Raw genomic sequence first — 23705 nt, forward strand, 5'->3', positions numbered from 1 at the left:
TTATTTTTATGCATATTTTCATAATTCCTCTATACATGTGAAATGAAGTGAAGTGAAAGTAGCTCAGTCATGTCCGACTCTTTGTGACCCCATGGAGTGGGTAGCCATTCCTTTCTCCAGGGATTCTTCCCAACCCAGGGATCGAACCCAGGTCTCCTGCATTGCAGGTGGATTCTTTACCAGCTGAGCCGCCAGGGAAGCCCCCCCTCCCATACATGTATGTATCCTTAAATAATATAGTATCTATTGTTTTGCATTAAGCAAACTCTAAAAATATCACCTGTCATGTATTACTCTGAATTATCTGTTTCTTCTGATGTTTGGAAATGATCTAAGTTGGTAAATGTTTAGTTAATGAAAAAAATTATTTGTTTACTTATTTAATTTTGGCTGTGCTGGCTCTTCGTTGCTGCGCAGTCTTTTCTCTGGTTGCAGGAGCGGGGGCTACACTCCAGATGCAGTGTGTGGCCTTCTCATTTCGGTGGCTTCTCTTGTGGAGCACAGCCTCTAGGGCACGCAGGCTTTAGTAGTTTGCACGTGGGCTCAGGAGTTGCAGCTCCTGGGCTCTAGAGCACAGGCTGAATAGTTGTGCAACAAAGACTTAGTTGCTCCTTGTCAGTGAGATCTTCCTGGCCCAGGTGTCAAACCTGTGTCTCCTGCATTGGCAGGCAAATTCTTTACCACTAGCACTACCTGGGAAGTCCTCTGAAAAAGCTTATTTTTAGAAGGGCTGGTGGCTCAGATGGTAAAGAATCTGCCTGCAATGCAGAGACCTGGGTTCGATCCCCGGATCTGTAAGATCCCCTGGAGAAGGAAAAGGCAACCTGTTCCAGTATTCTTGCCTGGAGAATCCCCATGGACAGAGGAGCCTGGTGGGCCACAGTCCATGGGGTCACAAAGAGTCAGAAATGACTGAGCGACTAAGCACACACACACTCCTGTCTCCAGTGTGTTTCATTCAGCGATTTCCCAAGTAACTGGTCACCTCTCCCCTCTAGACTTAAAAAAAAAAATCTGTACATTGGTAAATAACGAAACTCTTGTACTGCTAAATATTGGCCATATTGGATAGAGTAACCCGTTCTGAGTGGTACTGCAGTACCTACAGAACATGAGGGTATTTCACTAGAACGCTGGTTTATTCTCTAATATTGATTAAACCCTTTGCAGAGATGAAGAAAGATTAAACTACTTGGACTAAGAAGATAATCTAATGATCATTCAAGAACTTACTTTAGTGCTCTCATTCTTAAGGTGGTTAGGTATTAGCTTTGCTTTGGGCAAAATTGAAAGAAAACCCACCCCAAATCCCAAAAGTAAAATCAGAAAACTTTAGTCTTTGTAAGGATACTAAACACTTTCCCAACCGCTCTCCATCCCCATTTTATAGAGGAGGACACCAAGTTAGGTGACTTATCAGTTACACCTGGACATAGAGCTACCTGGTGGTTGTCCTAATAGAACTGGACTTTGGACTTCAGGTCCTCTTTATTTTCTACTCCATTATGCTGCAGTTCTTTCAGAAAAAAGAAAATGGGTATATTATAGCTGCTTCTTTGGATATACATCCAAGTTCTCCAGCAGGTAGATAACATAGCTCCCTCCACTGTCCTCATTGATTTCCTAGGAAATGGAAAAGTGAGGAAATCAAAGGCGATCTCTTTCAGGGAATTTAACATCTTAATTTTTGGCTTTTCTAATTAAAGTTGGACATAAATTTGTTTGTGGTACGCCCCATAGGGACAGATGGATAGCCATGTCACAGTGTATGCAGCTGCTTTTTATTCTTTGAAGATTGTCTCATTTATTATTTTTATTATGTGGTTAGAACTGGGTGGTATTAGTCATTTTTCGATTTATCAAACTTACACTACTTTGAAAAATCTTTGAATTATTTTCTTTACGGAAAGTACAATAAACAGTATAAAGAGGAAAACCTAACAGCCCAGAGTAACCTCTTAATTTTTTTCTTCTTGACATAGAGTTGAGTAAACCAGAGTTTTAGATCCTGACTTTTTTCACTTAACATTATAGGTTTTTTTTTTTTTTTTTAAAAGGATGTACTACCTTGCGTTGTCTGGATTGATTATAATGGAAAATGCTACACTAAACACTCTTGCTTGCATTTCTGATTATTTCTTGTGACAGTTTCCTAGAATTGGAATTATAATCATCAGCAAAACTATTTTTAGTCTCTTTATGCCAAACAGATTTTGACAAGATTGCTCCTTAACTGACTACCTTAAACCAAGCGTTCAGAGTTAAGCGGCACAAGTCATAGGACAGACTGACATCAGTGCCTCTGTCTCGTGATTCACTGAAAATAATCCAGTTCCATACTCATCCAAATTGAGTATGAGAATACCTGTGTCATTTCTGTCTGAATTTTATCATTAAACAAACATGCTGCTGGTTTGATCATGTGAATAGGCCACTGTGTTTGATTCACATTTCTTTGAAGACTAAAAAAGGCATTGAATATTTATTAACTATTTATGTTGTTTCTTTGAATTCAGTCCATGAACTTTGCTTACTTTCTGGCTTTATAGTTTTTCACTGGGGGAAATATAAACCTTTGTTTCTACATGATCTAGGTCTATACTCGGGGGACAGTTTGTTTCTGTGAGTTCTTTTGCTGATGATACATAGGGATGAATGCAAGCAAAAGGGATACTGAGGACGAGATTCCTCTGTAATGAACTGAAATCATCATATAGAAGCCATTTCACGCAGACTCAGTGATTTTACCTCTTTTCTCACTGCAGTTGCTCGTCCTTTATTTCTGAAATCTGCTTCATGTTACCCAGTAGATGTATTTGTCTTCTGCATAAAGTAGCCTTTTTGATCACTTGTTCTTCTGTCCGATGGCGTTTTCTCATGTCCTGATGCTTTCTTTTAAGGTATTATCCAAAGAGATGAGTCACCCATGGAAAAAGGGCTGTCTGGTCTGCGAGGAAGGGACTTTGAGCTGTCTGATGTGTTTTATTTCTCCAAGAAGGGGTTGGAAGCCATTGTGGAAGACGAAGTGACCCAGAGGTTCTCCTCAGAGGAGCTAGTGTCATGGAACCTCCTCACAAGGACCAATGTGAATTTCCAGTACGTCAGTCCGCGGCTCACCATGGTGTGGGTGCTGGGCGTCATCGTGCGCTACTGTGTTCTCCTGCCTCTGAGGTGCGTCTCCCCGCCGGCAACTACAGCTAGTCTAGCTTTCGTTTTATGTATTTAGGATTTTTTTTTTTTTTGAGGTGTACCATTTTAAAGTCTTTATGGAATTTGTTACAATATTGCTTCTACTTTATGGTTGTTTTTTTTTTTTGACCATGGGGCATGTGGGATATTAGCTTCCTGACCAGGGATGGAACCCGCACACCCTGCATTGGAAAGCGAAGTCTTAACTGCTGGACCATCAGGGAAGTCCCCCATCTTTCTTTTTTAAATTATGTATGTAGTGATCACACGAGAGTATATTAATGCAGTAATCCCACCCCTTCCTGTTTATTAGTAGAAAACACCACTGAATGTGACCTCCACAAAGACATATTATCTCTTCTCTCATATCTTCCCCAGATGAAAGTATATATTCAGAATCCAGTATATATCCATCTGGATCCATGTCGCTTTTTTAGTCATAGATAATTTGAGGATGGATTTTCATTGTTGTTGAGTCGCAAAGTTGTGTCCCACTCTTTGCGACCCCATGGACTATAGCCTGCCAGGCTCCTCTGTTCCTGGGATTTCCCAGGCAAGATTACTGGAGTGGGTTGCCATTTCCTCCTCCAGGGCATCTTCCCGACCCAGGGATCGAACCCATGTCTCCACTGAGCCACCCGGGAAGCCCCGAGGATGGATAGAAAAGGGAAGTTAGAACAAAGAAGGGAAAATATGTACAGTTTCGTGTCCACCAGAATATCATCCAAACTGTGACTGCCTCTCTTCCCTGGTCTGCAGCGGTTCATAACTGCACAGGAGAGAAGAAAATTCCTGAGAGTGGTTGCCACATGGGAGAGAGAGATTTGGGAGGGTGAATTTGTTCCACTTCGATCTCTCTTTTTTTATATTAAAAGTTCACCAGTTGGGTCCACTTTGGTTCTAAGTTAGCGTGCCTCCTTATGAGGAGTTAGCCTCAAAGCCCAGTTTACTGGAGCCACAGTGTGGAGCATAAGTAGAAAAAGTGATGAAGCAGGACAAGCTGGGCAGCGGGAGGAAGTGGCTGAGGTCTCCTTAGTATGATGGTGACAGGTAGAAATGCGGCTGCCAGGCACGACATGTCCCTGATGGTCTTGCTTCATTCCCCTGGATGTGGCCTTGGTGTGCTCCCAATAGGGCTTTCCAGGCAGTTGCTACCAGCCAAGTAAAATTGGCACGTGAGTTGAAATGTCTTTACCACCCCTAGGGTGGCCTATCCTTGCCTCACTCAGATTTATTACAAGGAAAGAGGTTGCTTAAGTGTAGGCAAAGGCACATTTCTACCAAGCTGTTTCTCTTTTCTTGTCCTCATGTTGCCAGTGTCTAGATGGTAGAGGTAGGAGGGAGGGGAAGGGAGAAAAAAAAATTAGATGGTGGGGGTATCTTTGGGGAATCATTTCAGCCGTGATAACAGAGTGAAACTCGAACATACTTGCTTGAACATTAAGTCAGTGTTCCCAAAGTGGGATTTGGTGTGTAAAAAGGAAATGGTTCTGCTTTGAGCTTCCCTGGTAGCTCAGTGGGGAAGGATCCACCTGCCAGTGCAGGAGACATAGGTTCAATCCCTGAGCCAGGAGGATCCCACATGCTTTGGAGGAACTAAGCCCTTGAGCCACAGCTATTGAGCCTGTGCTCTAGAGCTGGGGACCTGCATCTGCTTAGCCCATATACGCCAATGACTAAAGCCTACGTGCACCCTGGAGCCCGTGTTCTGCAACAAGAGAAGCTACTGCAGTGAGGAGCCTGCGTACCACAACTACAGTAAACCTGTGCATCAAAGAAGACCCAGCACAACCAAAAAAAAAAGTTCAACTTTTATTTATTGGAAGTTTCTAGTCTGTTTATAATTAGCACCTTCCATTGATATTATTTTATTCTTACAAAGAAATGAAATTTCAGTAAAGTTGAATAATATATAGATGAGCTCTTATATCTTCACTTGGTCCACTAGTCAGGCACTGTATCCAAGCAACCTGAAGAAAGAGTGAGGATTTTACAGTCCAGGGCGCTTGAGATTCTCTCCTATGTTGGTTAGCTTCCACTTGCTGGAGGGGCCCACCAAATAGTGATATGATTCTGCTATCTAGTTTAAATTTATACTCGTAAAATAGGTACATGACATACAAGATTCTTGCAAATAAACCACAGATTTAGGATAATCCAGTAATGCAAACACTCAGTAAAAGAAGAAAATGGCAGAATTGAAGCTCCTCCTCTTAGTACGTACTCTTCATGTGAAAGAATTCCTTTGCAAATACTGTTTAGAAGAAGCAGTTTGAAGCACTTGTGGACACAGTGGGGGAAGGAGAGAGTGGGACAAATTGAGAGAGCAATGTTGACATAGTTTATGGAATAGCTAGCTAGTGGGAAGCTGCTCTGTAGCACAGGGAGCTCAGCTTGATGTTCTGTGATGGCCTAGAGGGGTGGGATGGGTGTCAGGGACTGGGAGAGAGGCTCAAGAGGGGATGTATGTGTACTTAGAGCTGATTCACATTGTTGTACAGCAGAAACCAGCACAACATTGTAAAGCAATTATACTCCAATTTAAAAAAAAGTAGTTTCTACAAAGTGAGCATTTAAAACACAGATTGTGCTAAAATTGATTGCGTTGATGGTGGTATAACTCTGTGAATGTGCCAAAAACCACTGAATTGCCACTTTAAGTAGGTGAATTGTATGACATGTGAATTGTATCTCACTAAAGTTCTTCAGCAAAACAGATTGTGCCAGAAAACTCTGTCATCTGTGAGAACTTTCACTTTGGCTCACTGACACTGGAAGACAGAATTTTCCGTTAATTAACGAATTAAAATGTTCAGTAGTTTTGAACCCAGCTGTTAAGCATGTTAAAATATATGACCTCTTCTGATTTAATGTGTTAGGAGCAATTGATTCATTATGCAAAATGGCAGTATTTTAAAACATGTGTAATTGATGGATGAGATTAAGCAGTCCTTTAGTTATTGCATTAGTGGCTGACATGAAAATATGGTGTCCAAAGAAAATGAAACAGACCTTCAGACTGCTGTCTCAAAAGGTGTTAAACCAAGACTTTAACAAGGTTTAAAACCTTAACAAAGAATTTATAAGGAAGCCCTATTTATCTCGAAAGATTTAAAATCTCAGCCTTTTCTTTTCGAGTGATTCTATTTACATTTCTAAAAATAACTTTTCTTTTTGAAGTGATTGGCCCAGATATTAAAAGCACTTTTTAAAAATTAGAAAGTGTCTGTTGAGATGAGAGGTCCTGTCTATCACCTTGTTTACTAACTTCTGAGCTATTTAGAACCTCACGAAGGTACAGCAGTTAAATTTGCATGGAAAATATAATGTGCTGTTCTTATTATGAAGGAAACTTTAGGTAAAACTTCCTTGCCATTTGCTGTACATTTTAAATTTCTTTGAGGAAAAATTGAATTTTTCCCTTTTGTCCCCATGATTAAAAAAGACCCTGATGCTGGGAAAGATTGAAGGCAGCAGGAGAAGGGGACGACAGAGGATGAGATGGTTGGATGGCATCACCGACTCAATAGGCACGAGTTTGAGTAAACTCTGGGAGCTGGTGATGGGCAGGGAGGCCTGGCGTGCTGCAGTCCATGGGGTCGCAAAGAGTTGGAAATGACTGAGCAACTGAACTGAACTGAACTTAGAAAATACAGGAAAACAAGTTATTTTTAGAGCTTTGCAAGGTATTTTCTTTTATAGCCTCACCAGGCCACACCAGAATAACTACTTTCAACCTAAAATGACTCCTTTATACATTATGTGAAAGGAAAAAAAGGTGAAAGTGTTAGTCACTCAGTCCTGTTCCACTCTTTGCCCCCCCTGAACTGTAGCCCACCAGGCTCCAATGAACCAGGATTGTCCAGACAATACTACTGGATTGGATTGCCATTCCCTTCTCCAGGGGATCTTCCTGACTCAGGGATCGAACCTGGGCCTCCTGCATTGCAGGCAGATTCTTTACCATCTGAGCCACCAGGGAAGCTTTATGCACTGTTATGAGTGACATATGGACACCATGTATAAACTAGATACTAGTGGGAGGAACAGGGAACTCAGCTCAGTGCTTTGTGATGACCTAGAGGGGTGGGAGGAAGGCTCAAGAGGAAGGGGATAAAGGTATACTTACAGCTGATTCACTTTGTTATAGAGAAGAAACTAACACAACATTGTAAAACAATTATACTCTAATAAAAAACTTTTAAATTAAAATATGAATATATTTTTTAAATTAAAAAAAAACTTCGGAAAAGCAAGAAGAGAAAGATTTTATTCTCTCCACTAGCCCTATTAACCCTTTGACAATTGCATAGACTAAATGTGGCAGTTTTGTGAACAAATTTCCAGGTCTGGTCTATACATCTGTAGGCTGGTTATGTGCTTGCTGTTTTTTTTTGAAAATGGTATCAAACCCTACACAGTATTTTGAAAGTTAACGCTGTGTTTTTTCCTCTCAAAATGTACCAAGAACCGTTCTTCTGTGTCAGAATCTATAGATTTGCATGATTCTTTGAATGACTGCATCATATTCTGTGGCGTGAATGCTCTACAACTTACTTGTGGTTTTGTTATTCTTGAATTTTATGTTCCTTCTCTTTTCCCCCTGCTGTTCAACTAGCTTTTGCATTACCTTTTCTTTTCTCTTTCAGGCTTACTTTGGCTGTCATTGGGATCAGTTTGTTTGTTATAGGAACCACCCTGGTTGGACAGCTGCCCAGAAACAGGTGAAATGTTTTTTTTTTCCTCCCAGCCATTTAATAGGATTGTCCCTTTTCTTTCTTTTTACATTTTTTTAAAAAAAATTTTCTGGCCATGCTGCGTGGAATGGGGGATATTAGTTCCCTGAACAGGGATTGAACCCATGCCCCTGCCTTGAAAGTGTGGTGTCTTAACCACTGGACCACCAGGGAAGTCCTGGATTGTCCCTTTTCCTAGCTGTGTCCACAAAGAGAATATTTGTGTGATTCCTGTGTACTGCCTCAAATTTATGGCCTTCAGTTCAGTTCAGTTCAGTCACTCAGTCGTGTCCAACTCTTTGCAACCCCATGAATTGCAGCATGCCAGGCCTCCCTGTCCATCGCCAACTCCTGGAGTTCACTCAAACTCATGTCCATCAAGTCAGTGATGCCATCCAGCCATCTCATCCTCTGTCGTCCCCTTTTCCTCCTGCCCCCAATCCCTCCCAGCATCAGAGTCTTTTCCAATGAGTCAACTCTTCGCATGAGGTGGCCTAAGTACCAGAGTTTCAGCTTTAGCATCATTCCTTCCAAAGAACACCCAGAACTGATCTCCTTTAGGATGGATTGGTTGGATCTCCTTGCAGTCCAAGGGACTCTCAAGAGTCTTCTCCAACACCACAGTTCAAAAACATCAGTTCTTCGGTGCTCAGCTTTCTTCACAGTCCAACTCTCACATCCATACATGACCGCTGGAAAAACCATAGCCTTGACTAGATGGACCTTTGTTGGCAATGTCTCTGCTTTTGAATATGCTATCTAGGTTGGTCGTAACTTTCCTTCCAAGGAGTAAGCGTCTTTTAATTTCATGGCTGCAATCACCATCTGCAGTGATTTTGGAGCCCAAAAAAATAAAGTCTGATACTGTTTCTACTGTTTCCCCATCTATTTGCCATGAAGTGATGGGACCAGATGCCATGATCTTCGTTTTCTGAATGTTGAGCTTTAAGCCAACTTTTTCACTCTCCACTTTCATTGTCATCAAGAGGCTTTTTAGTTCCTCTTCACTTTCTGCCATAAGGGTGGTGTCATCTGCATATCTGAAGTTATTGCTATTTCTCCCGGCAATCTTGATTCCAGCTTGTGCTTCTTCCAGCCCATCGTTTCTCATGATGTACTCTGCACAGAAGTTAAATAAGCAGGGTGACAATATATAGCCTTGACGTACTCCTTTTCCTATTTGGAACCAGTCTGTTTTTCCATGTCCAGTTCTAACTGTTGCTTCCTGACCTGCATACAGGTTTCTCAAGAGGCAGGTCAGGTGGTTTGGTATTGCCATCTCTTTCAGAATTTTCCACAGTTTATTGTGATCCACAGAGTCAAAGGCTTTGGCATAGTCAATAAAGCAGAAATAGATGTTTTTCTGGAACTCTCTTGCTTTTTTCCATGATCCAGCAGATGTTGGCAATTTGATCTCTGGTTCCTCTGCCTTTTCTAAAACCAGCTTGAACATCTGGAAGTTCATGGTTCACGTATTGCTGAAGCCTGGCTTGGAGAATTTTGAGCATTACTTTACTAGCGTGTGAGATGAGTGCAATTGTGTGGTTGTTTGAGCATTCTTTGGCATTGCCTTTCTTTGGGATTGGAATGAAAACTGACCTTTTCCAGTCCTGTGGCCACTGCTGAGTTTTCCAAATTTGCTGGCATATTGAGTGCAGCACTTTCACAGCATCATCTTTCAGGATTTGAAAGAGCTCAACTGGAATTCCATCACATTCACTAGCTTTGTTCGTAGTGATGGTTTCTGAGGCCCAGTTGACTTCACATTCCAGGATGTCTGGCTCTAGGTGAGTGATCACACCATCGTGATTATCTGGGTCATGAAGATCTTTTTTGTACAGTTCTTCTGTGGATTCTTGCCACGTCTTCTTAATATCTTCTGCTTCTGTTAGGTCCATACCATTTCTGTCCTTTATTGAACCCATCTTTGCATGAAATGTTCCCTTGGTATCTCCAATTTTCTTGAAGAGATCTCTAGTCTTTCCCATTCTGTTGTTTTCCTCTATTTCTTTGCATTGATCGCTGAGGAAGGCTTTCTTATCTCTTCTTGCTATTCTTTGAAACTCTGCATTCAGATGCTTATATCTTTCCTTTTCTTCTTTGCTTTTCGCTTCTCTTCTTTTCACAGCTATTTGTAAGGCCTCCCCAGACAGCCATTTTGCTTTTTTGCATTTCTTTTCCATGGGGATGGTCTTGATCCCTGTCTCCTGTACAATGTCATGAACCTCATTCCATAGTTCATCAGGCCCTCTATCTATCAGATCTAGTCCCTTAAATCTATTTCTCACTTCCACTGTATAATCATAAGGGATTTGATTTAGGTCATACCTGAATGATCTAGTGGTTTTCCCTACTTTCTTCAATTTCAGTCTGAATTTGGCAATAAGGAGTTCATGATCTAAGCCACAGTCAGCTCCTGGTCTTGTTTTTGCTGACTGTATAGAGCTTCTCCATCTTTGACTGTAAAGAATATAATCAATCTGATTTCAGTGTTGACCATCTGGTGATGTCCATGTGTAGAGTCTTCTCTTGTGTTGTTGGAAGAGGGTGTTTGCTATGACCAGTGTGTTCTCCTGGCAAAACTCTATTAGCCTTTGCCCTGCTTCATTCTGTATTCCAAGGCCAAATTTGCCTGTTACTCCAGGTGTTTCTTGACTTCGTACTTTTGCATTCCAGTCCCTTATAATGAAAAGGACATCTGTTTTGGGTGTTAGTTCTAAAAGGTCTTGTAGGTCTTCATAGAACCGTTCAACTTCAGCTTCTTCAGTGTTACTGGTATGGCCTTAGCACATGTATTAAAATGCTGCTCACCTCATCTTTAGAGGCTCTATGTGATTTTCCATCATGCTTGCATTTAAATTGACAGAAGTTGCTCTTACAAAAGAGAAAGTGAAGAGGAGGAGGGAGAAAATAGACTGAGAGACTCAAGGAACACGAGAGAGTCTTGTAGGATCGTCAGACTTGTGAGGCCAAGACCATAGTTGCCTCAGCTTATCTTGGTCAAGGATTTGTCACGATGGGAACTGTCCTCCATTAGAGTTTTGTCCTAACTGCCTCGGTGGGACCTTGAGAATTGAACTGTGCTCGTATTTCAGAACATAGTATGTTGCTGTGGAAGGAACACCCTGGAGCTTTGTGTTGTTTCATAGGAGAGCCCAGAGCTGTTTAATAAAATGTTTTCTGTCTCTTTCAGACTCAAAAACTTCCTGAGTGAAGTGGTCCACCTGACTTGCTGCCGCATCTGTGTTCGCGCCCTCTCTGGAACCATTCACTATCATAACAGGTGCGTGTGTTCCGCTTTCGTGCCTGCTTCCTCAGGTCAGTCTCGCATGTGATTGTCAGGAGTGGGTGGGGGAAAACAAGGGAAGGAAGAGTACTTCCGGCGTGTTCATCTCTACCGTGTAGAGCGTCACAGACATAACAATGCACCTGAACACTTTTCGAAGGCAATCCAGGGACTTCCCTGGTGGTCCAGTGGTTAAGAATCCACCTTCTAATGTATGGGTGGGCCTTCAGTCCCTGGTGAACTAAAATCTCGCATCCCGCAGGGCAGCTAAGCCCACACACCACAACTAGAGAAGCCCAAGTGCTGTAACAAAGACCCAGCACAGCGCCTCCCCTTCCCCTCAAAACAGCAATCCATTTGCAGAAAGTGAAAGTGAAGTCACTCAGTCCAACTCTTTGCGACCCCGTGGACTGTAGCCTACCAGGCTCCTCCCTCCATGAGATTCTCCAGGCAATACTAGAGTGGGTTGCCATTTCCTTCTCCAGGGGATCTTCTGGACCCAGGGATCGAACCCGGGTCTCCTGCTTTGCAGGCAGACGCTTTAACCTCTGAGTCTAGGGAAGCCCCATGGAACATGACGATAAACATGTAATGACACCTAATAATTGGACGTTTATGGTGTGCAGGCCTGGCCTGTGATTCTTTCTCCTAGGTCATCTCTAAGAGAAGGTGCTATTATACCATTTTACAGGCGAAGAAGTGGAAGCTCCAGGATTGGTTGTCTAGGGTCATATGCCTAATAAATGTCAGAGTTAGGTTTAGAATGGGGTTAATTAAAAAATTTTTTTTAAATGGTGAAGGTGATAGGGCTGTAGAATGATGGAAAGAAGGCTAGACATGGAATTCTGAGGCTGGTTTCTAGTCTCAGCCTTGCCAACGTTTAAAATGCCAACACTGAGCTGAAAACAGGCCTAGCTTTCTGCTTCCCTCACCCCTTCATCAGGGAGGAGAAAGGTGGTAAATGAAGTCATTAGCCACATGAAGTTTGTTTTGATTGTTTTTGAATTGCTTTTCTGTAAATTCAGTTTTTTTATACTTAATATCATTAGCTTAAAAATTCTAGGACAAACATCTCTTTTCTACTGACTAGATCTTTTTTTTCAAATTAAAAAAGAATTTATCTTTTAAAAGTTACTTTCTACTTACAGTTATTACAAAATGTTGGCTATATTCCCCTTGTTGTACATTACATCCTTGAGCTTATCTTACACCTAAAAATTTGTACCCTCCACTCCCTCAGCCCCGTATTGGCCCCCCCGACCCCCCCACCACCTTTCACGTATAACCATTGGTTGGTTCTTTGTATCTGTGTGACTGGATCTTTCTGTCTAATTTGTAGAAGGAAAACATTTCATCATTTGGCTTTGCCATGTGTTACCAACTTAAAGGCCTCTTAAATTTCTAAAATTACATGACTTTTGTGATTGGGCTGTAAGTTTTGGGGTGAGAATGAGAAGAAAATGTTTTGGTAAAAGTGTGATCAAAGGAAACACCTTCTTCAGAAATGAAATGAAAATGAAGTGTTAGTCACTCAGTCATGTCTTACTCTGCAGTCCCATGGACTGTGGCCGACCAGGCTCCTCTGTCCATGGAAATCTCCAGGCAGGAATACTGGAGTGAATTGCCGTGCCCTCCTCCAGGGGATCTTCCTGACCCAGGGATCAAACCCTGGTCTCCTGCATTGCAGGCATATTCTTTACTGTCTGAGCCATCAGGGAAGCCCCTTCTTTGGAAAAGGTGCTTTAATTACATAGAGAGTTGTTCACAACTTGTTGTAGAATTGTTTCTAATTTTAAGGAAAACATGTTGAAGTTATGCATTTTGTTCCCTTCTCTGTTTAGGCTCAAAGAAAACTTTGCTTCAATAGTGTCAAATTCTGCTTAAACTTTGGGACAGAGGTTAGCAAACTAAACTATGAGCCTGTAGGCTGAATGTGGGCCGTCCTCTGGTTTTTGTAAATAAAGTTTTATTGGGACACAGCCATGCTCATTCATTTATGTATTATCTATACCTGCCATTGTGCCAAACAGCAGAGTCCAGGAGTTTTGACTGGGATTGGCTGGCTTGCAAATCCTAGAGTATTTACTGTCTGGGCTTCCATAGGAAAAGTTTGCCAACTTCTGCTTTAGGGGGATAAGGTGAAGGAAAGTACAGTACATTTACTCTGGATCACTCTGAAGCAACTGAAAGTGATATTTATGAAGATTGAAATAATACAAAAATACTTAGGATAAAATAAGGAAAGCTTACATATCATAAAGTTTATTAAAGTGATGGAATCTTTGTATTGATAATTCAGTCTAATATTTAAATTTTTTTTTCATTCTAAATGGACAATATGATCATTACAGAAAAGTGATATAAATATATGTAAAGGGAAAATTGTGGGCCCCCCTCCTCATATACTCTTACCCCCCTCCCATCATACTGCCTAGAGACAACCCTTTTAAGATGAGCCCATATATTTGAAAGTTTCTTGTTTTTTTAGTGTACTTTAAAAAACAAAATAGCATGAATTTCTCCAGGTGTATTGTGAGTTAGTTGCTCAGTTGTGTCTGACTCTGCGACTCCACAAACTATAGCCCACCAGGCTCCTCTGTCCATGGAATTCTCCAGGCAAGAATACTGGAGTGGGTAGCCATTTACTTCTCCGGGGGATCTTCCGGACCCAGGGATCACACCCGAGTCTCTTGCATTGCAGGTGGATTCTTTATCATCTGAGCTACCGTGGAAGTTGCTGTTTTGCAAAATAGTGGCCGTTTTTCAATGTTTAGTATTAACTGCTGTATGTAATTGCAGGCAGTACAGGCCCCAGAAGGGAGGCATTTGTGTTGCCAACCATACGTCCCCAATCGATGTTTTGATCTTGACAACGGATGGGTGCTATACTATGGTAAGAACAGCTCACTGGTATTTCAAGTACTTGCATGTTCCGTGGATTAGTCAGACTTTTATTTTATTTTGGCACAAATTAGAAAGTTAGTTTTATATTAGAAAGTGACTGGGTTATACTATATAAGTAAGTCTATAAATTATTAATGACTGACTAGTCACTTCAGTCATGTCCGACTCTTTGTGACCCCATAGACTATAGCCTGCCAGGCCTCTCTGTCCATGGGGATTCTCCAGGCAAGAATACTGGAGTGGGTTGCCATGCCTTCTTCCAGGGGATCTTCCAAACTCAGGGATCGAACCCAGATCTCCCGAATAGTAGGCTGATTCTTTACCATCTGAGCCACCAGGGAAACCCATAAATTACTAATATATTTACATACATTAATAATGTATTTGCATTATTTATATTATTAATGTATAATTACACGAGGAATATATAGTGCAAGAAAAAGAAAGAAAATAGTCATTATATTTAAGGTAGTAAGAAATTAATGTACTGAAATGTAGACACGCTTGAGCATGACTAGTCTTTATAAAGTTGACTCCATCTTGCTTCTAGAATCCCTGCAGTGTTTAGTGACACTTTAAGACGTTAAAGTCATCCTCTTTAGAGCTGTACAAATCCCTCACCAGCCAATTAGTTCTTTCTCCCTTCAGGGAGTCATATGCAATTAAAAAAGAAAAAAAAAAAACCTGGCTCTTTAGTGAAGATCAAGCAAGAAAGGCTAATATTTATGCCATATTGCCTTTGTCAGTTCTTGCTGACAGCCCCCAAAGAAAAGACAAAGCTTACTAAAATCAAACACCTCTAAAGACCTTTTTGTGGCATTTCTTGCATTTTTTTCAAATCTAAGGTGTTTCAAGTCAGTGGGTGTTTTCTATCACCCTGAAGAAACTTGTCAAGATTTCCTTCCTCTCTTTCCTGTGCGTGTCAGGTTAAATTTGGAGAATCTCTGAAGGTGTTCTTTCCTGCATGGTGGTAACTATGCCCCAAGCTGGTGTGTGAAATAGAGAGATGGCACAGGGATCCTGAGGTGTGCTTGGTCGCTATGCTGTGTCTGACTCTGCGACCTCGTGAACTGTAGCCCGCCAGACTCCTCTGTCCACGGAATTCTCCAGGCAAGAATACTGGAGTGGGTTGCCATGCCCTCCTCCAAGGGATCTTCCCAACTCAGGGATCGAACCCAGGTCTCCTGAATTGCAGGCGGATTCTTTACCACCTGAGCCACCAGGGAAGCCCAGGATACTGAGGAGGGGAATTTTTTTTCATATCTCATGTTGGTGACTAGGGCTTCACACAGAGAACTGGTGGATTTTTTTAATTTCACTTGTCAGCTCCAGTAACTGATAGTAGGGGTCTGGTGTGTTTTTCTGTGAAAGCATTCGAAGGGAACCTTTATTTTATTTATTTATTTAGAGATATAGTTGATGTACAATATTATATAAGTTTCAGGCTTACACTATAGTGATTCACAGTTTTTTAAAGGTTATACTCCATTTATAGTTGTAAAGTATTGGCCATATTCCCTGTGTTGTGCAATATGTCCTTGTAGCTTATTTATTTTCTAGAAGGTAGTTTTGTACCTCTTAGTCTCCTACTCCTATGATGGGTAGTCATGGTCTGGTGTGCTTTCCTGGGAAGGCAGTTGAAGTGTCTGTAGGCCACCGTGGAGTCCTGGTGGTCTGATTGCCTGTGGGTTATACATTCATTGAAGGGGGTTTGAAGACCTTTGTAAAAACTATTTTTTTATTGGCAGACATTGTCTAAAATATAAGTTTAGATATATAACTCTTGGACAACTACCTTTTAACAAGTTATACATTTCTCTAAGTTGTGGAGCTCTTCCTGAATCTAAGGAAGCTTTAACCACCTCTCTGAAAAGACTTATGGGAATTGGTAGTTCTTGACATTTATTAGGTTAGCAATCAGTTAATATTTATGTATCCTTTTTTTCAGAAAAACAATAGCATGCATTTGCTTTATACCAACAAATATTTTTATGTAGTTCCAAGATGTTTATGGATTTCAAAAAGCCCATCCAGAGACCCTCATGCTAACAGTCCTTGATAGACCCCATCCGACTCTGGGTGTATATAATAATTCCTTTCATTTAAGTGGACAAGCACTTTCACATCCACTGTAATCTTTTGTGACCTTTCACATCCATTGTGACCTCCCTGTAATCCAAAGAGGTTAGGGCTGAGATGTTTAGCGGAGAAAGCAGCTGTTTTCCTACAGTACTATCTTTGTAAATTTCGTAACCAACTTGCCTAATAATGATTTTGTGTTTCTGAGACAGTACTCATTCTGTGTCTTAGTCAACAAAGATTGAGTATGACTCATTTGTGACTGTAGGCCTCAGAATTTTCTTAGCATTTTTCCGTGCTTCTTGATAATATGTAATTATCATTACAACTTCAATGTATAATGGTATAATTTACAGTTTTAGCCAAGTATTAGAAATAGAACTGCAAACTTTAATGGTTTGAATGATAGAAACCAAAAGCCTATTGGATTTATTTTTTACTTTTAATTTTTTAATTATAGTTGAATACAATGTTATGTTAGTTTCAGGTGTACAATATGATGATTCATCACTTATATACATTATGAATTGATTACCACTATACATTTAGTATTTGTCTGCTCACCATACAAAGTTAATGCAACATTAATTGACTATATTCCCTGTGCGGTACATTACATCCCATGGCTTACTTGTTTTGTAACTGGAAGTTGGTACTCTTAATCTCCTTCACCTATTTTGTCCTCCTCCGCATTCCTATCCTCTCTAAGCCAAATGGATTTTTCAAATTTGGGTATTTTTCAATAGCTCACATTATAAATAATGTTGCAATTTAAACATTGTGCATATGTATTTCCATTTTGTTTGGGGTGTATCTTCAGCGTAAATTCCTAGAAGTGAATTATTGAGTTTAAGGATAAATGTTTGTGTAAAGTGAAGTGAAAGTGTTAGTCACTCAGTTGTGTCTGATTCTTTACGATTCCATGGGTTGTAGCCCACAGGGTTCTCTGTCCATGGAATTCTCCAGGCAACAATACCGGAGTGGGTTCAGTTCAGTTTACTTCAGTCGCTCAGTTGTGTCCGACTCTTTGCCACCCCATGAACCACAGCACGCCAGGCCTCCCTGTCCATCACCAACTCTTGGAATCCACCAAAACCCATGTCCATCGAGTCGGTGATGCCATCCAGCCATGTCATCCTCTGTCGTCCCCTTCTCCTCCTGCCCTCAATCTTTCCCAGCATCAGGGTCTTTTCAAATGAGTCAGCTCTTCACATCAGGGGGCCAAAGTATTGGAGTTTTAGCTTCAACATCAGTCCTTCCAATGAACACCCAGGACTGATCTCCTTTAGGATGGACTGGTTGGATCTCCTTTTTGTCCAAGGGACTCTCAAAAGTCTTCTCCAACACCACAGTTCAAAAGCATCAATTCTTCGGCACTCAGCTTTCTTCATAGTCCAACTCTCACATCCATATGTGACCACTGGAAAAACCATAGCCTAGACAGACCTTTGTTGACAAAGTAATGTCTCTGCTTTTGAATATGCTATCTAGGTTGGTCATAACTTTCCTTCCAAGGAGTAAGCGTCTTTTAATTTCATGGCTGCAGTCACCATCTGAAGTGATTTTGGAGCCCAGAACAATAAAGTCAGCCACTGTTTCCACTGTTTCCCCAACTATTTGCCATGAAGTGATGGGACCAGATGCCGTGATCTTCGTTTTCTGAATGTTGAGCTTTAAGCCAACTTTTTCACTCTCCTCTTTTGCTTTCATCAGGAGGCTTTTGAGTTCCTCTTCACTTTCTGCCATAAGGGTGGTGTCATCTGCATATCTGAGGTTATTGATATTTCTCTCAGCTGTCTTTATTCCAGCTTGTGCTTCCTCCAGCCCAGCATTTCTCATGATGTACTCTGCATATAAGTTAAATAAGCAGGGTGACAGTATACAGTCTTGACGTACTCCTTTTCCTATTTGGAACCAGTCTGTTGTTCCATGTCCAGTTCTAACTGTTGCTTCCTGACCTGCATATAGGTTTCTCAAGAGGCAGGTCAGGTGGTCTGGTATTCCCATCTCTTTCAGAATTTTCCAGTTTATTGTGATCCACACAGTCAGAGGCTTTGGCATAGTCAATAAAGCAGAAATAGATGTTTGTTACCATTCCCTTTTCCAGGGGATCTTCCAGACCCAGGGATTGAACCCCAGTGTCCTGCATTGGAGGCAGATTCTTTACCATCTGAGCTCCAGGGAAGCTAATGTATATGTAATTTTAATAGCTATTGCCAGATTTCCTTCTATGAGGATTATAAGCTCCCCATCCCAAGCACTGTATAAGAGTGCCTCTTTCTCACAGCCTTGGTTCTTTGTCATGCTTTTGAATCTTTGCCAGTCTGTTGGGTCTGAAATCGTATTTCAGTGTAGTTTTAATTTGTATTTCACTTACTTTGACTTTATTGGAAAATCTCTACTTTTAAAAGCCAGCGTAAAGGCAGTACCGCAACATAACTTAAAATTCAAAAGTGCTACTCAACAACATTTTGTGCTCGTATTTGGCCAGTCATGTCCTTTGAGCGTGGGCTTCCCAGGTAGTAAAGCACCGCCTGCCAAAGCAGGAGGCAGCAGGAGACGCGGGTTCAATTCCTAGGTCGGGAAGATTCCCTGGTGGAAGAAATGGCAACCCACTCCAGTATTCTTGCCTGGAGAATCCCATGGACAGAAGATCCTGGCAGGCTACAGTCCATGGGGTTGCAACAGAGTGGGATACTACTGAGCGACTGAGCCCGCATGTATGACCTTTGAAGAGACTAAGAACTTCAGTCAGTAGAAGACCAGTCTTTTCTCTGAGTGGGGAATAGGAACTTAGTGGTTAAAGAAAAGAAGGCTTTTTTTTTGGACAGCTATGCCTTTACATTGTTTCCATTTTCTCATGGTTCTTGTAGGTGGGCCAGGTTCATGGTGGATTGATGGGGATTATTCAGAGATCCATGGTCAAGGCTTGTCCACATATCTGGTTTGAACGTTCAGAAATGAAGGACCGACACCTGGTTATTAGGAGGTAAGCGGTGACATTACTTGGTATCCATTGGATTGGCATAAACTCTTGGCCTTCCCATCAAAGAGGGCAGAGCCAGCGGTACTAAAGGCTAACACTAAAACTAAGGGTTAAAACTAAAATATATTGACTTCTGTTTGTGGTTCACCATTTCCAGTGAGTCACCTGTCTTAACTGGATTTAAAACATTTTGAATTCTGTAGTCATGGTGGTATAGATGATGTGGTTAGAAGACCCATACATTTATATTGCCCTGACTTAGGTATTCCAGTCACTGAATTTCTAAAACTGAAAATTACTACCTTGAATGTAAGTAATTGGTAATGGTTGGCTGAATAAATAGATGGTTGATTATTTGCTGGATGTTATCACTTACACGCATCTAGAGATTGACAGGCAAAAAGGCAAAATGGTTGTCTGAAGAGGCCTTACAAATAGCTGAGAAAAGAAGAGAAGGAGAAAGGAGAAAAGGAAAGATATGTGCATCTGAATGCAAAGTTCCAAAGAATAGCAAGAAGAGATAAGAAAGCCTTTCTCAGTGATCAATGCAAAGAAATAGAGGAAAACAATAGAATGGAAAGACTAGATTTCTTTAAGAAAATTAGAGATGCCAAGGGAACATATCATGCAAAGATGGGCTTGATAAAGGACAGAAATGGTATGGACCTAACAGAAGCAGAAGATATTAAGAAGAGGTGGCAAGAATACACAGAACTATACAAAAAAGCTCTTAATGATCCAGATAACCACAAATGGTGTGATCACTCACCTAGAGCAAGACATCCTGGAATGTGAAGTCAAGTGGGCCTTAGGAAGCATCACTAAGAACAAAGCTAGTGGAGGTGATGGAGTTCCAGTTGAGCTCTTTAAAATCCTAAAAGATTGTGCTGTGAAGGTGCTGCACTCAATATGCCAGCAAATTTGGAAAACTCAGCAGTGGCCACAGGACTGGAAAAGGTCAGTTTTCATTCCAATCCCAAAGAAGGTCAACACTAAAGAATGCTCAAACTGCCGCACAATTGCACTCATCTCACACGCTAGCAATGTAATGCTCAAAGTTCTCCAAGCCAGGCTTCAACAGTATGTGAACTGTGAACTTCCAGATATTCAAGCTGGATTTAGAAAAGGCAGAGAAACCAGAGGTCAAATTGCCAACAACCACTGGATCACTGAAAAAGCAAGAGAGTTCCAGAAAAACATCTACTCCTGCTTTATTTATTGACTATGCCAAAGCCTTTGACTGTGTGGATCACAACAAACTGTGGAAAATTTTTCAGGAGATGGGAATACCAGACCGCCTGACCTGCCTCCTAAGAAATCTGTATGCAGGTCAAGAAGCAGTGGTTAGAATGGGATATGGAACAACAGACTGGTTCCAAATCGGGAAAGAAGTACGTCAAGCGCTGTATATTGTCACCCTGCTTATTTAACTTATATGCAGAGTACATCATGCAGAATGCCTGCCCGGATGAAGCACAAGCTGGAATCAAGATTGCCGGGAGAAATATCAATAACCTCAGATATGCAGATGACACCACACTTACGGCAGAAAGCGAAGAAGAAATAAAGAGCCTCTTGATGAAAGTGAAAGAGGAGAGTGAAAAAGTTGACTTCAAACTCAACTTTCAAGAAACTAAGATCATGACATCTGGTCCTATCACTTCATGGCAAGTAGATGAGGAAACAATGGAAACAGTGAGAAACTTTTATTTTCTCGGGCTCCAAAATCACTGTAGATTGTGACTGCAGCCATGAAATTAAAAGACGCTTGCTTTTTGGAAGAAAAGCTGTGACCAACCTAGAAAGTGAAAAAAGAAAGTGAAAGTCACTCACTTTTGTCGTGAAATGTGTCCAACTCTTTGTGACCCCATGGAATTCTCCAGGGCAGAATACTGGAATGGGTAGCCTTTCCCTTCTTTAAGGTATCTTTCCAGCCCAGGGATCGAGCCCAGGTCTCCTGCATTGCAGGTGGATTCTTTAGCAGCTGAGCCACAACCAACCTAGACATCATATTAAAAAGCAGAGTCATTATTTACCAACAAAGGTCCATCTAGTCAAAGCTATGGTTTTTCCAGTAGTCAAGTATGGATGTGAGAGTTGGACCATAAAGCTCAGCCCCGAAGAATTGATGCTTTTGAACTGTGGTGTTGGAGAAGACTCTTGAGAGTCCCTTGGACTGCAAGGAGATCAAACCAGTCAGTCCTACAGGAAATCAGACCTGACTATTCATTGGAAGGACTGATGCTGAAGCTGAAACTCCGAGTACTTTGGACATTTGATGTGAAGAGTTGTCTCATTGGAAAAGCCCCTGATGCTGGGAAAGATTGAAGGCAGGAGGAGAAGGGGATGACAGAGGATGAGATGGTTGGATGGCATCACCTGCCGGGGTCCAGCCCCGGCTGATCCAGGGTATTCGAAGAAGAGACGCCTAGGCGACTATTTATATGCTAATTAGAGATATAAAGAATAATAGAATGAGGATAGCTCAGTAGGAAAATTCAGTGGAGAAAAGAGGCTGAGTAGCTTGGTTTACGCGGGAGACCAATAAAACTTGAAGACAAGAAGTTTGCACCACTTACGTAGGCCGCAGGCACCCTCTCGAATAGCGGAAGGTGCCTCACCCTAGACACCTTCTCGAGTGGGTCTTAGAAGCCCAGGCATAATTAGTAAGCATGGTGGGTTCCGCACTCCAGATGGAGACTTCAGCCAGAATGTGAAAAGAATGACATGGGGAGACCAAGCACTGGTGAGCAAGGCCCATAGCTTTATTTTCAACAGGGGCTTATATACCCTAAGTTACACATAGAGGATAATAGGGGATGCAAAGTCAGCAGTTTTTGATCCTTATCAAAAACCAGGGTTTCTTTCCTGCAGATTTATCATATACAAATGGTTTAGGTGATTTACATCATCTTCTGGCCAGAAGGCCTACTAACATTTTATGACTCTTGACAAGGACTTATCAACAAAGACTTATTTTCTCTAAGAGTAATTATTTTAAAGTTTGGCGCCATCTTCCGAAGATAAAATTGCATTCCTATAGGGTGGATGTGTAATGGGTTTACAACAAAGGAAAGAATTTATTACCTTAAGGGTCTAAAGTTACTAACACCAAGGCCACTACTTATTTTTTCTACATACCAGCTATTAATTAATACACATTCAAGGATACAATTCAGGGGATGTGAAAACTTGGCAACAAACATTGGTTCATCAATGAAATCTTTTACTAGTTTTATTCTGACAGTTTCTAACTCTCTGAGAGGCTCTAAGCTATTTGAATATCTTAAGCTTCCCGTGCCTCTCGAGGCTGGGAGACTGTAAACAATCGTATGCATAGCTGTAGGAGTCCGGGTAAACTTGTCAGGCGAGTTAGAGAGCCATCTGAGGGGTTTGGATTTAAACACTCCTTATTGCCCAGGAACTTTATTAATTGGAGCTGTAAGTTAACTCTTTGACAGAGAGAGCGAGATGGTGGTGGGGGACAGCCCCCAGTAAAGTCAGAGGTGAGAGCACAAAGCAATAAAGTAGGCAGACTCTGGTTTTTTGGGGGGTAGATGCTCGAGAATATCCGGGCGGACTCCTGAGGCTCGATCCCACCTTTGCGTATGCTGAGCCTCCTTCCTCATGACCTTTGTCACGAGTGGAATGCCTCACCAGCTCCCGGCAATCACCGACTTGATGGATATGAGTTTAAGCAAGCTCCGGGAGTTGGTGATGGACAGACAGTCTTGGCATGCTGCAGTAGTCCTTGAGATTGCAAAACGCTGGACACGACTGAGCAGCTGAAATGAACTGAAAGGCAGACAGAGCTAGTGCTCTTTATGGAACAGGAGAGGGAACTTCTGGGTCTAGGAGTGGAGTTAAGCTACCAGAAACCTTTGTTTGAAGAAGCTTTTTGCCTGAGACCTTTAACTGGAGGCACTCGAGTCATTGCTTCTGTAAATGTGATGGTGGGCTATGCTTTTAAGAGTGAAATAGTACGTACCTATTGAAATGTCTTTAAGGTTAGAGAACTGTTCCCCATCTTGTGGTTATTGAGCAGTGGTGTGCACGCTGGCAGTTGTAATCTATCTCAACTTTGTTAGCTCTTAATACTTGTATAGAAAGGGATCAACTTGTGTTTATTTCCTTTCTCTTCTCCTTATTGCTTTACAATTATATTTGTGTTAGTAGAGAGTAAAGAATACCAAAGAGAGATTGGGATTGATGTGTGTACACTACCACGTGTAAAATAGATAGTTAGTGGGAAGCTGCTATGTAGCACAGGGAGCTCAGCTCAGTGCTGTGTGATGACCTAGAGGGGTGGGATGGGGGTAGGCTGGGAGGGAGGCTCCAGGGGGAGGGTATATATGTATACTTATAGCTCATTCACGTTGTGGTACAGCAGAAATTAACACAATATTGTAAAGCAACTATATACCAGTTTTTAAAAATTTGCATGATTTAATTGAACCTAAAAGAAAAGATACCAAAGGGGATTCCCACCTCTCTTATTGAAGGTATAATTTAGATCCTTTATTTT

General features: G+C 41.5%; 1 protein-coding gene across 5 annotated transcripts in view; it reads left to right on the forward strand.

The window, feature by feature from the left end:
* GPAT3 (glycerol-3-phosphate acyltransferase 3) overlaps positions 1-23705 on the forward strand; it is a 71707-nt gene that overhangs the window by 35186 nt on the left and 12816 nt on the right. For 3 of the 5 annotated variants that reach the window (XM_027544932.1, XM_027544931.1, XM_027544933.1), the window contains 5 exons: positions 2901-3171; positions 7839-7913; positions 11119-11208; positions 14011-14104; positions 19068-19183. In XM_027544932.1, the coding sequence (XP_027400733.1) occupies positions 2901-3171; positions 7839-7913; positions 11119-11208; positions 14011-14104; positions 19068-19183 (646 nt within the window). The remainder of the gene's footprint in view (positions 1-2900; positions 3172-7838; positions 7914-11118; positions 11209-14010; positions 14105-19067; positions 19184-23705) is intronic. The other 2 variants (XM_027544934.1, XM_027544935.1) reach the window with 1 other exon arrangement.

This window comes from Bos indicus x Bos taurus, chromosome 6 (assembly GCF_003369695.1).
Source record: "Bos indicus x Bos taurus breed Angus x Brahman F1 hybrid chromosome 6, Bos_hybrid_MaternalHap_v2.0, whole genome shotgun sequence".
NCBI lineage: Eukaryota > Metazoa > Chordata > Mammalia > Artiodactyla > Bovidae > Bos > Bos indicus x Bos taurus.